Source organism: Artibeus jamaicensis, unplaced genomic scaffold (genome assembly GCF_021234435.1).
Source record: "Artibeus jamaicensis isolate MK-2021 breed Jamaican fruit bat unplaced genomic scaffold, CSHL_Jam_final scaffold_833, whole genome shotgun sequence".
In the NCBI taxonomy this organism is placed as follows: Eukaryota; Metazoa; Chordata; class Mammalia; order Chiroptera; family Phyllostomidae; genus Artibeus; species Artibeus jamaicensis.
The window spans coordinates 3,751,348-3,765,602 of record NW_026522056.1 but is presented as its reverse complement, the minus strand read 5'-3'; the positions used below and the strand labels follow the sequence as shown (position 1 = coordinate 3,765,602).

The 14,255-nt window shown below is 43.4% G+C and overlaps 1 protein-coding gene across 10 annotated transcripts in view; it reads left to right on the top strand.

Annotated features, from left to right (window-relative positions):
- The window catches only part of PSD3 (pleckstrin and Sec7 domain containing 3), a 554,618-nt gene that overhangs the window by 472,012 nt on the left and 68,351 nt on the right, over positions 1–14,255 (top strand). For all 10 annotated transcript variants that reach the window (XR_008390587.1, XM_053659812.1, XM_053659810.1 and 7 more), the window contains one exon: positions 5,555–5,625. Coding sequence is in view for 9 of the 10 variants with exons in the window: in XM_053659812.1 (XP_053515787.1) it covers positions 5,555–5,625 (71 nt within the window). In the remaining variant the exon portion in view is untranslated. The remainder of the gene's footprint in view (positions 1–5,554; positions 5,626–14,255) is intronic.

The following is a 14,255-nucleotide window of genomic DNA, read 5'->3' as shown; positions in this document are numbered from 1 at the left end:
GTTGGATTTATTTTGGAATGCCCTCCTTGGTATTGCCTTATATTTTAAATGTCTTTGTCCATTAACATATGAGGAAGTTGAAGGTGTTTTGCATAGAACTACCACATCCTCACCTTTCCTTGTTTTCTAGGCTCTCAGGGCCTGCGTTCATTGTCAGGCCTCAGCCATGCACGACTCAAGCATTCTTTCTCACTAGTGTGGATACAGCTTGGCTTCCAACCCTCTGGACGCTTTGGGGGTCAGAGGAAATGGTATTGCTGTTCGGGGAAGGATTTTTTCCAGCCAACAGACAGGAAAGATTAGTATATTAAAGAAAAATAAACCGCACATACTGTGTCTTTCTGTGCATATTAAGTCATTCTGATATTAAACTTGAAGAAAAGGGAAAAGTAGATGATCAGGAACCCAGAGTGAAGGTCAAAAACAGGATGAGATCTTCATGTAGGAAGAAATTCCCTTCCCTTTGAATAAAGTAAAAAATTGGAACAGTAAGATCTTCAACACAATCTGTTCACAGTTCAGTTCAGAAGAAATGAAAATTGGAGAGTACAGCATGCTAATAGGAACTTTTGCCTGAAGTTTATACCTTTTGATGGATTTTTTGAAACTTTATTTCTGGCAGATATCCATTATCACTCTTTATTTAATATTTTATTACTCAGGGATATTTTATACGGAAGAAGGATGACAGTTGTTTTTATTCCCAGTTATGCATTTAACTATTTTACAAAGATCAGTGATAATAAATGAAGTCAAAATATTATCCATTCTACTTTATATTTCAAAAAAGTAGGTCTTCAAATGTATAAGAAAGATGAGATGAGAAAATTAATAAGAACTGCTATGTAATATTGAAGACTTAATGATATTTCCAGTATCACTCATCTTTGGAATACATCCCAATTTCTCCTTTGCAGAAGTGTATATTCCGAATGTGTGCATAACATAGAATAACAGTCACAGGAGCCTGCTTACGTTTTGTTTGTTTGTTTGTTTGTTTGTTTGTTTGTTTGTTTGTTTGTTTTTACCTGGAGCAGGTACTGGTTCATTTGTATGAACGGTTTGCCAGGGTATCCCTTCAATCCTGATTAGGCAGTGTTTTTCCTGATAGGCCAGGTTCCCTGCTGAATCAGCTCTTAAATAACTTGAAATTTCTCCCCTCTTCCTTCCCTGCATCAGGGAGGAGAGAATTCTCCCTCTACACTTCTTGAGTTCTTGTGGCTAATTAGAAAAGTGATGAAAGACCAGATTACATGGAGAAAAAGAATTTAACACATGCACACGGGAGATTATAAATGATGTCCTCAGAGATGATGAACGAGCCAGCCTTTTAAACAAACAAACAATAACCTTTTAAAGAAATAACAGGACAGAGATACTTAGGTTTGGGTGCCCAGTGATGAGGAACCTAAACCCAGGTTGGGCTGGGTGGTGTATTAATAAGGGAGTGACAAGCGGTTTTCCTGTAAGCTTCTTGGCCCCGGCTTCCGGAGCTCCAGTGATAAGGGCGTCTGTCTAGACCCCGTGGGAGCCAGGAGGGCACCCTTCACAGGGGAGGTTTATGCCCTGCATTCAAGGAGACAAGAAGGGGCCAATGTATCCTTCTGCCCTGGCTGCTTATCAAATAACTCAAAATCAAAGTAATCACTGCCATTGTGGGATACTGGGGGCCAGCTGCCTTGGGCCCCGGCACCGCAATGCAAAAATAGTCAGTGCTGTGGGGAACCGAGTGGTACAGGTTAGAAGAGGTCTCGGGTTCCGCATCCGTAAAATGGAGTTCATACCAGTGCTCCTGCAGAGTTGTGGGCGTTAGTTAATACACACCAAGTTTTGGAGCAGCGCTTAAAGCAGTACACGCTCAGTCAGTGTTAGCTGCAGCTACTACTCCTGCTGTCATTATCATTGCTACCAGTGTTGTTACTCTGCAGAAATGCTGGGCCGGTAGCATCTGAGAGGCCGGCACGGGGATGGTGCCTCTGTTCTGAAATCGTAGCTGTGAGCAGGGGTACCTTTGAAGGTCCTGGAGTTCAGTGAGATGAGAGGACACACCTGACCTGCGTTCCTCTCCTTTCCCTGCACCCCACATCCACCTCGGTCCAGCACCGGGCCTGACCATGGCAAGGGATTGTCACCTGGAAAGTTTGGCCTTCTTGATGCATCCTTAGAACATGTGTCCTCGCTGAATCGCCCTGTACAGTGGCTCTGAAACCCTTAGATAGGTAGGCTCCTGGGCAGCTTACTCTGTCTCTTAGAACTGCAGTGTAAGTAATAGTGGAAACATTGATGTGAAAATAGAGAAATTAATTCCTAACTAAATGAATTGTTTGGCTCAAATAGAATGGATGTTTCAAATCATGCCCAGTGCCTTCTCCGTACCTTCCATTTCTTTATCTTAATTTACTTTGCACCTCTATACATATTTTGGGCTTTTTCTCCCATATGGGAAATCATCATCTCCTTACTGTGTTCCTTGTTCTGATTTCTCTTGTTCTCGCCTTAACCTCTACCTCCTATGTCCTACTCTAAATGAATGCTCACTGGGTTATAAAGTTTGTGAATAATTTTTTAAAGAAAAAAAACAAGAGACTATTTCTGGCAATATGATGGCCTAGGAATTTTGAAACTCTTCATTATAAACCATCTGAAAATGATGAGATGTTTTCAAATCTAGGGTTGAAATAAGTCAGTCTGAGGTCCCAAAGGCAGTAACAAAGAAAGGTAGTGGTAAACAGAGTAAATCTAAAGGGAATGACAGTTGATAGAAAAATAATGATGTCTATTTTAGCAGTATTAAAAAACCTAACGCTTTTGCACAATAGGCAACCAGATTTGTTAAAACACATCCACTTACCAACTTCCCTACCATGTTTTAAGTAAAGCCTTTGAATAGGATGCATTGGGATTCCTGTCAATAATCTCCCTGCTTCCTCCCATCCTGTTCATTATATAACTACATTACAACTCTTTCCTTAGTTGTATATACTTAATATGTGCTACAAAGTCAGTTTTAACTACTCCAGTCACCATTACGAGAACAGTACCCCTCAGTCATCGGTGGCTAGCCCATGCATTTCACACTCGGAGCCTCACCAAGGGCGCAAAAGCCTGAGGAGCAGCGTCTGTATATGTGTCCGTGTGTGTGTGCGTGTGTGTGTGCACGGGGGGGCATTTAAAATCCAGGCAGTTGAGCCTGCCTCTAGGGACCCTCCCCAGCCTGCCCTAGTGCACGCAGTCCCTTTCTTCCCTGAATTCCACTCATCGGCACCCACACCATCTCATCTGTAAAGTGGAGGTGATAATAGTGCCTTATTTTTAAAGTTATGGGGTGGTTAAATGGGTTAATCCATGTAAAATCACTTAGGACAGTGCTTTTATAGCATACTGGCTGTATACTGTTGAGCACTTGCTTCTAATTTATCTTGTTAGGAGATTTGGTTGCTTCATTTTAGTTTAAACAACTGAATTATTAATTGACCAAAAACAAGATTAAGTTTTACACTCCTGTGGGGGATGCAATACAGGGTTAAAGCTCACTGTGTTAGCATTAGTCACCCTGGGTGACTTAAGATCACATTTCGGTTGGAGAGGCTTCGAGATTTGTTTCTAGTAAGTTTAGCGTGGTAATGAAAAAGAGCTGTTAAAATTTTTGTGAATGCGTGCATGGATTCATAAAGAGGGGTTTTCTACTTGAAAAGAAGAAAAATAGATTTGTAGATCTTACAACTGAAGGACTCTCAAAGTACCGCTAAAGTAGTTTTAGGACTATGGGGAATATCTTTAAAACTTAGGGCCCGTATTTCTCCTATAAAAAACAAAAGAGTTTTTTTCTGAATTTCTTACTAGCATTAGCCAGTGCTTTGCCTTACATTACGTGGATTATCCGCATTTTAAAATGAAGCAGCTAAAGTCCCAAGAGTTGGAGGGACTGGTCAGCGGTTACCCAATTGGGGTCAGTGCATGAGAGGACAGGTTTAAGGCCAAGTCCAGATACCAGCTGGTCTGCACTTGAGTCAGACGCCTCCACCACCCCGTGGTCCCACTCTGCAACAGTGCCTGCCACCCACGGTCACTTCATGTGCACTGTTCTTATGTGAACCATGTCAGTATTTGATACCTACTGAAAACAGTCAATATATGTTATATAGATCACATATATATGTATGTATATGTATATGTATATATACACACACACACATACATATATATATATATGATCTATGATTCTGTGTATAGTGGTCCCTTCTTTCTTTATAAAGGTTATGGCGTACCCTTCTGACCATTTATTTTTAAATACACACTTTTAAAACTTATGTAGTGGAAACAGATGGGACAATTTTTTTTTCAAATTTCCCCTGGAAACCTGCAGCGCGGATGTTGTGAGTCCTCTTGTGCCAGGTGGACAGCTTGGCGTGGTGTTGGCAGGAGCGCCTGGGTTCTGTGGGTGGGTGTACTCCCAGTTTCCGAGCCTGAGAATTCTTGAGTCTTCAGTAAAAGGAAACTTAAAGGATTTAAATCTTAAGACTGATGTATTTCCTAAATTAATCAGGGGTCCCACTCAAAGACAGCCCCAGAGTTGACAAAGGAGTAAGTAAACTAGCCCTCCCTGCCTATTGGGACAGACATGTTTAGAAAAATGCTAATCATTTTTCTAAAATAGCATTTTCAGTTACAGAGTTCATTTTATTAAGATTAAGAATTAATTGTTAAACTGTATTGCTAATCTGTGTTTTTGCTTTAGGACAACCTGTAAAAGTTTATATAAGTCAATAGAGAAATTCTTTATACTTCTTGGTCCAGCAAAATAGGAAGAAAGGGGCTTCTGAAAGAAAATTTATTTAGAGAAATTCTAAGAGGATGGCAAATGTCTGCCTTGCACTGTGCCAGGTTCTGTGAATTCTAAAGATGAAGCTATCTACCTGCTCTCAGGTCATTCATAATCTCCCGAAAGAGAAATTTCGACAAAAAAATTATGTCACAGTGCAGCAGGTTCTGCCACAGAGGTATCACAGGTGGTCACAGAAGTAATAACAATCAAGTTGTCATCTGGTGGGGGCGGCAGAAATGCTGAGAGGAGCCCTTTTATATTCTGAGACTTTTTTTTCATGACTCCTAGAAACTGTGGCAAAGCCACGAAGACGTTGCTACATGAGCATTGTAAACATTCTCTTGGATTAACACGTGTTCCCCCTGTGCCTCCTTTGCTGCCCCAGCCCCTCTGTCCCAGAGGGCAGACTGCAGAGCCCCACTGGCTGGGTGCGGTCCCTCCTTCCTCTTCTCGCCCTGGGACCCCGAGAGATTGCTTCTCTGCGCTTCAGTTTTGTAAAAAGCAGGAGGAATAGTACCTGGCTCTCAGGATTATCGTGATTGAACGAGCTAATTCCTGGAAAACATTTTTAGAATACTGCCTGTTACACAATAAAACTTAGTTCTCATTACTGGTTCTGGTGGCTGATGAACCAGGAACACTGAAGTGCAATCACCGTGTTGATCCTGTAGGTTCTCTTCCTGAAATGCTCATCTGTCTGATAAAATTCTTATTTTTTCTCCTTTTTAGCTCCAAGAGGAAAGCGAGGATGGAAAACCTTTTATGCTGTACTAAAGGGAACAGTGCTTTACTTGCAAAAGGTAAAAATAAGTTAATTAATGTATTCATCAACAGTACGCAATGATAGATAATTTACCCCCAAAACATTCAGTTTGTACATCCACCCAGCAGACTGTTTAACTGATGTCTAAACTCTTTTAACATTCGATTAGAAATTTTGCATATATGTTAATAAGTTAAACTTCCTACGGTCCCTGCAGGTCAGACCTGTGGCAGCACTTACTCCAGTGGATATTTACACTATAAATCAGTTATCTTTTATTTATTGTTGTTTAACAAGATGTCTTTATTTAGTTATTTACCTTCATTTAGATCCTACCTACATCTAGAAATGCAGCATGTAGAAACTTATGAGACACAGCAAAAGCAGTCCTAGGAGGGGAGTTTACAGCAAAAAACGCATACATTTGAAAAGTAAATATTAAATAAACAGCCTAAATTTACACCTCAAGTAGCCAGAAAAGGAACAAAGCCCTAAGTTAGTAGAAGGAAGGAAACATTAAGGTTAGAGCAGAAATAAATGAAATAGAGACCAGAAAAACAACAGGAAAAAAATCAGTGAAACTAAGAATTGATTTTTTTAAAAGATCAATTAAATTGACAAAACTTTAGCTAGACCACTAGAAAAAAAAGACTTGAAATGAAAGAAGGGATGCTGCAGCTGACACCACAAAAATGTAAAAAAAACAGTTACACCAACAACCTAGAAGAAATGGATAAATTACTAAAACATACAATCTGCCAAGACTGAATCATGAATAAATAAAAATCAGGACAGACCTATATCTAGTAAGGAGATAGAAACAGTCATCACCAGTTCACCAGTAAAGTCTACCAAACTTATATAGAATTAATGCTTCTCAAATTCTTCTGAAAAATTGAAGGGGGTCTTCAATTTAGAAGACCAGCATTATCTTGATACCAAAACCAGAAAAAAATGCTACAAGAAAAGTACAGGCCAACATCCCTGACAAACATAGATGCAAAAACTCTCAACAAAATACCAGCAAACCAAATTCAACATCATATTGAAAGAAGCACACAGACACCGTGACCAAGTACAATTCACTCCTGGGATGCAAGGATGCCTCAACACATGGAAATCAGTTAATATGATAAACCACGCTAACACAACAAAAGCTATAAATCACATGACTGTCTCCATAGATGTAGAAAAACATTTAGTGAGAATTCAACACCTTTCGTGATTTAAAAAACCACAAGTTAGGAATAAATGGAATTCACCTTATATATAGAGGCCATGTATGAAAAGCCCGCAGCTAACAGAAGATACTCTGTTTTGATCAGAGAGTTTATTCTGTTTATACTTAAAGCAATTATTGATAGAGAAGGACTTACTATTAGCATTTTATACGTTCTCTCCTTCGTAGCTTTTTAACCCTCTTTTTCTCTGTTGCTGTCTTCCTTTGTGTTTTGTTGATATTTTGTAGAAGCATGTTTTGATTACTTTCTCACTCTCTTTTGTATATTTTCTATAGAATTTTTTTTGCACTTAGCATGAGGCTTACATGAAATATATTATAGTTCTAATAGTTCATTTTAAGCTGATAACCTAATTTCAATGACATACAGAAACTCTTCACTTTTACTTCTTTTTGTATACCCATTAGCAGATTTGGGGGGGTTATAGTTTTTCTTGATGCTTTTCTTTGTTAACATTTATACTGTGGTTAAAAGTGACTTGTACAGTATTTCATTATTCTGCATTTGTTCCTGTATTTACTTTTACCAGTGCGATTTATACTTCACATGTTTTCATGTTGCTGTTCCATTCCCTTTCATTTCATCTTTTTCTTTTTGTTGCAGTTACTGTAAGGCAGGCCCAGCAGTAACACAGGCCATCAGTTATATTGCTTATCTGGGAAACTCTTTATCTCTCCTTTTTCTTGAAAAAACTAATTTGCTGGGTATTCTGTTCTTGGTTTACAGGAGGTGGGGGTTTCCAGCATTTTAAATGTATCATTCTCCGGTCTCTTGACCTTCAAGATTTCTGCTGGGAAATCCTATGATAGATAGTCTTAAAGGTTTTCCTTGTATATGACAAGTCACTCTTGCTGCTTTCAAAATTCTCTCTTCATCCTTGATTTCTGAGATTGATTTTAATGTGTCTTGATCTGGCTGTCCATTTCCTTCCCCAGATTTGGGGAGTTTTGGGTTCTGCAGCAGCAAGCCACCCGGCCCTCCCTTGTTCTTAGCTGCAGCCAGAGTCCGGAGTCTTCCAGATCCCCACCAGTGTCCAGAGTCAGGCGACACAGACACCCTTCCCCTGGGGCGGCCCTCTGACAAGCCCGAATGCCGGACACACTCTGCCCCCCTTTCCCCTCCCAAGTGAGAAGCCTTAGGTTAGGCACCTCTCCCCCACTCTTTGTTCCTCACCCATTTCAGCGCAGCTGTTTTGGGGTTCTTGCTCGCCTGAAGTACTGCAACCTCTTAACTGCATTGTGGCACTCTCATGAAGGTGTTTTGACCCGTATCTTATGGTTAAATTGGTGTTTTTTGGGGGGAGCACAAACCGAGAACTTCCTGTTCCGCCATCTTGCTCATGTCATTCCCGGGAAGAGTTTAAAATCTGCTTGGACTGCGATACACTCTGGGCATCCTTTTCTTTTTACTCTACTTATTATCACAAATATCTTTAAATTAGAAGATGTATAGAGGCATGTTTTTTGGTCAATCCGGTATCTGGTGACTATGAAATAGTAAGTCATGGTTTTATTTTTTCCTCTTTTCTTAATAAAGTTTACAAAAGCTTTTGTTTTAATTGCTTATAATGGTTTCTGTTGAACAGACTTACCAAATCTAACCTTTTCCTGTTTTTAGACACCCCCACTTTAAGTTTTGCATAGTTACAGATGCACACATAATCGTGCACATCTCTGGTTATTTCCTGAAGGCAGAGCACTGCGTGTCGTGGGTCCTGGGGACAAGGCCGGTGCTGGCCCAGGTCATAGGCACACCCAGGCGTGCTTCCAGTTTGGTCCAGAGCGCTGTGATAGGCAAATCGCGCAAGTGTTTTGGTTTCCCAATGCACATAAAGTTATATTTACACTACATTGTGGTCTGTTAAGTGTAAAATGGCATTATGTGAGAAAACAATGTTTATACCTTAATTAAAAAATACTTTATTGCACCCTGGCATGTAGCTCAGTGGATTGAGCGTGGGCCCGTGAACCAAAAGATCGTGGTTCGATTCCCAGCCAGGGCACCTGCCTGGGATGCAGGCCAGGTCCCAGTGGGGGACACATGAAAGGCAACCGTACATTGATGTTTCTCCCCCTCTCTCTTTCCCTTCCCCTCTATAGATAAATAAATAAAATCTTAAAAAAAATACTTTATTGCTCAAAAATGCTAGCTGTCATCTGAACCTCAGTGAGTTGTAATCTTTTTGCTGGTGGAGGATCTTGCCCCGGTACCATCAAAGATCACTGACCACAGATCACTGTAACTAATATAATAATAATGAAAAAGTTCAAAATATTGTAAGAATTATCAAAATGTGACACAGAGGCGTGAAGTGAGAGATTCTGTGAGAAATGGCACCGATAGACTTGCTCTGTGCAGGGTTGCCACAGACTTTCAAGTTGGGAAAACACACTGTCTGGGAAGCACCGCAAGGCAAAGCCCGTGTTGCCGCGTGTTCACAGACTGCCCCTGGAAAGGTCAGACAAGGTCTTTTAGTCCCAAGAGCAGTTTATGACAAAATCTCTCACCACAACCAAGAAAAGTGCCTCCTTCCGTTGTGAGCATTCTGTTTTCGGTGCCCAAACACATGCCCTGACACACTTTGCACACTTCTCCCCCACACTCGCGTGTCTGTGGGAGCCCCGCCCAAGAGGTGACGCCTGCAGTACCGAGTCGGCTGGCCTCCGCAACCCGACCCATTCAGAGGACGCACCGCTTTGCAGGGGAGGTACAGCTATTGGAGGAACATATATTTGATTCGTTCAAAATAATTAATGCCGTATATAATAAAATGGAAAGAATTATCCTTTTTGAGAAACCAACCTTGCTTAGGAACCCCCCAGATGGACATTTGAAAGGACCTGGACTGCACTGCATTGCATCCGGTCCCAGCATTTCCCATTCTGCCAGGGCAGCTCTGCAGGGGACACCTCTGCAATTCCCTTTTGTTCTAGTTCCCTACCGGAACTTGATTCAGACGTCTAGGCTGGGAAGGACCATATTTAACAGAAGCCCCCTTTTGGAAAATTCCTTTTGAAATAGATTAGGTAAGGAATATTAGAGCATGGGATGATTCCTTGGACCAGGGCTCTTTTTGTGGGTAAATAACCTCTGCAGGGAAAAGTATGGAGTTAGTTGAAATCCAAAGATTAACAACAGCAACAACAAATGACGTGTGGCACCCCACTAAAATGCACACGTGACTTGGAGGGACAGAGCAATGGGGAAATGGAGGGGGTTGTTGATGTTGGGAGAAAGCCCTGCTTTTCGATGGCTGGTGTCGCCCGCATTTCCCTGCAGAAGCAACACCGCTTTGGCCTCCTGCGGAGCAGCGTGCGGGTCGTGCCGGGTCCACATTAGTCCTTTCAGCTCGCCTTGTCTCCGCAGGGAACAGCCTTTGGAATTAAACTTCACATATCACAGCCGCTTCCCCAGCATAAATCCTGTTCTTGAGGCTTACATTTTCATTTTCTCTAAAAGCTCTCTATGGGGCATGGCTGTCTTTGCCAGAACCATTCCGTTGAATACCTAGTGACAGGATTCCCACCCACTCCATCCCAGGGCGAGCCGGGGAAGAGGGAAGGACACTCTCCCATCGAGCATCTGACAGAAGTGAGGCAGAGAGAGATGCTGTATCCAGCTCACCAGCTTTTCCTATCTCCTCGTGCTCTCTCTCAAGTAAGAGAATTGAACTGAGTTGGATCCATCCAGACATAGAAGAGAAAGAACTAAATATGGACAAGAGAATTGAACTTGGAAGCCTTAACCTCAGTTTGGATAGCGCTCCCAAATTAGACCACATGGCCCTATTTACGGCTCCTCGGGAGTGGCACCAGTGCGGAGTTCAGGAAGTTGGGCGAAATTCCTCGTACACAGTGAAACACAGGGCACCATGGAAGCGATACACTCGTGTAGGAGAGTGTGGGGTGGAGCTGTGGGCGCCCTGTCTGGTTGCTGTGTCATCTGAACCAGTTAGAGTGTAAGCATTGCTGAGAAATACCTACTTAGGGTGAGAGTAAGTCTGGAAAAGGGCAGCAGCCGTGTCTTGTATCCAGTCTCTCTTCTTATGGCCGTTAATGCCTCGAAAAGAAAAGGGAGAGGTTGAAAAAAATGCACCCAGTGCTTGAAATCTGATCATAATCATCAGCCAGTGTCTATTCCCAAAACTTCACAGGAATCCTAGAGACTAGCTCATCGGCCAGTGAAAGCTTCATCATAGCAGGCCAGGGTTTTTAATTAGCCTTTTCCTGGCTTGTAAAATTTAAAAAGCATGAAGGCAGATAGGCAGTACAGATGTGAAGATGGATACATCTGAGAATGCCGAGCACTTGCAAAGTCAGCAGGGCACTGCCTGCTGCCACACAGCGCCCCAGACACAGCAGTCGTGGGCGTTTAGGCTTCCTCTTCCTTGCAGTGCCTCAGTTCCAGCGCGTGCAGGGGGCTGAGAACCGAGAGGCACTGTTGGTGCGGGTTGTATCCCACAGAGGGCTGCCCACGCCCCATTGCGAGCTAACCCTTGGCCTTGCTGGAGTCCTAGCCTGTCAGCACCAGGCAGGTGCTGCAGGCAGGCAAGGTGATAAAAGGCAGTTAGCCGGAGATGAGAGAAGGAACAGATTCGAGAGAATATGACATGTTCAAAGAATGGCAACATAGCTTTTTACCTTTGGATTATAGGATAAATGGGGGAGAACAAGTGGTAGAAAATTCTGAAAAAATTACATTTCAAATAACTAGTGTATCATGAAAGTGAAAGAGATGGTGTTGCGGTGTCATAAACTGTCCACTTTACAAAAGAAGCACTTTTCTTCCCTGAAGGAATTTCCGATTCTTTTGCGTGTCAGTTGTACGCTGCTCCCACCGCCAGCCAAGTACCCAGTAGATTTAGGCAGCATCGCGCCCCGTGCGTGCTAGGCAGCCCCTCTCACAGAACCTGCTGGGGGAGGCATGTGCCCACATCGCCCTTCCCTCCGCACCCTTAGAATGTCGCTGTTAACATTCCTGGGGTTCAGATGTAGCTGCGAGAAAAAGTGGGCACCTCTCTCTTTTCTTCCCTGCTTTAGCCAATTCTCTCTTATTAGGGTTGGGGAAAAGAGAAAAAGACCCACTTTTCCTCTAGCCCCAAACTAACTGAATTCAGTTTGGCAAAGACTTTAGTTAGCGCACTATGGCGAGGGGCTGTGCCAGGTGTGGGGCTACAAAGGTAATAGGACCTAGCACCTGTTCTTAAAGTCTCGCTAGAACACATAAGTTCTGCCACCATTCCAACCTTTAATGACTCCCAGGTTGACATTTAAAAGTGACCCAAAGCATCCATTCTCGGCTGAACTCTTAACAGACTACTCTTCTGATAAAGGCCATAAGAGGAAGCCAGTCAGTAATGAACGCATGGGTTAGATCAGAGCTCTGCCAGTTATCCAGAACAGTTACACTGGAGATGTGGTTGGGAGCAAGATACAGTTCCTGAAGGAGCTTATGCACCATCTGCAGAGATCAACAAGTAAAACCCATTTCAGCCAGTTTGATATGTGCTACAAAGCGGGCAGTGAGCTGTAGAAACGCATTTGGGAGGACACGTAACTGAGCCTCGGAAAAGAAGGGAAGATTGTGGAAGAATTCATGAAGAAAATACCTAAACCTACCCTGAAAGGACAAACAGAAGTTAGTCACGTGGAGGATTCGGGGAGCAGTCTGTGTAGATGCCGAGGTGGGGGAAACCACAGCCCGTTCAGGGAGCTGCCAGTTCAGCGGGGGTGAAGGGCGTCCTGGGCAGATTATGAGGAGCCTAAAAAGCCTGTTCCGAAGCTGAGATTTCGTCTTGGAGCGATGTGGAGCAGCTATCAGAGTGTTTTTAGTGGTCTGCGACATGATCAGATTTACGTTCTAGAAAGATCAGTCTGGTTACAGGGTAGAGAATAGGATGGGGGCAAATTCCACCAGAGGCATAGAGACCAGTTAGCTCGGCTCCGGGAGGGGTAGCAGGAAGGGAGGAACAGCCTCAGTGGAGAGCTCAGTTTGCAGCGTTGAAGGCCCGGTGTCTGTGGAGTAATAATAAATGGCTCTGTCCAACAAGCAATTATGAATATTCAGGTCTGGAGCTGAGGAGGGAGCCTAGAAACACAGATCTGGACAGTCCTCAGAACACAGTTGGTAATTTCAGCCCTGACTGGTACGGCTCAGTTCACTGAGCGTCATCCCACAAGACAGAAGGTCGCTGGTTCAGTTCCTAGTTGGGGCGTGTGCCTGGGTTTCAGGTTCGGTCCCCCGTCTGGGTGCAAACGCTCTCACATCCATGTTTCTCTCCCTCTCTTCCTCCCTCCCTCCCCCTCTCTCTAAAAACTAAATATTTTAAAAAATAGTTGGTGATGTCAGCCGTGGGAGTAGATGGTGTGTCTCAGAGTTTGTAGAGTGAGGAGAAGACGGACGAGAGAACCAGTAGAACATGTACACTTCGTTTGTGCCAGAAGAGGACTGGATGTGAAGGAGCCTGAGCAGCGAGCAGCCAGAGCCAGGAAGAAACCAGAGGGAGAGGGGGGACAACAGAAGGACAGACGAGACACTGCACGTGTCAGGAGATGGCAGAGTGTTGCCATGTTGTGAAAGGCTTAAGATAGGAATTGGAAAATGCCTCTTGATTTCAGCAACAAAGGCAGTATTGAAAAAGCAGCCAGTGTGATGCTGAGCACAGAAGCCAGGGTGGAATGCGAGTCCAAGACATACAGGCGGAGACTACAGACAAGTACTTTCCACAGGCTTGGCCCGTAGCTCCCACCTGGATCTACCCTCTATCCCCCTTTTCTGCTGCCCCTCCCTTATGTGACTTTGGCAGATAACAGGTCCCCAGGGCCTGTCTCATTTCTTCTGAACCTCTTTTCTTTCCTGCTATTGATTTCTCTCTAATGTGAAGTGAGCCCTCCTCTTTCTTCCTTTCCCCTGGATAGTTTCTAACATTATCCAAGTCTTCGTGTTGCTCTGCAGGTTATTGTCTTCCCCGTGACCACCTCATTGCTCTTACTGGCCCCCTGGTTCCTATTACTTAGTCTCATTTGCCTTTGACTTTCAGGCAGACAGTACCTCCACAGAGCATCACAACAGTAATGTCAGAACCATTTACAAAAGACCACCTTGGGAACTAGGTGTGAAATAACATGGTGCCAGCCCCTAAACGAGCTTCGGTTCACCGTGTAGATGAGGAGACCAATCTTATGCAGTGAATGTTAGTGGCGTGATTTAAACCAAATGCGTTGGTGCAGACTGGCAAAAAATAGGGTAAATGGAATAAAGGTGGGCGAATAACTGATTCTGGTTTTTACAGCTCTCCTAGGTAGAGCACAACAGGGCATTTATCATAGAGTGGTTTTTGTCTGTCTGCTAGCCAAGTAAGAATGCACTCCTCTCTTTACCTGGTTCCCGTACCTGCAGTCCCCTGAGCCCAGGCTCATGTGTAAGA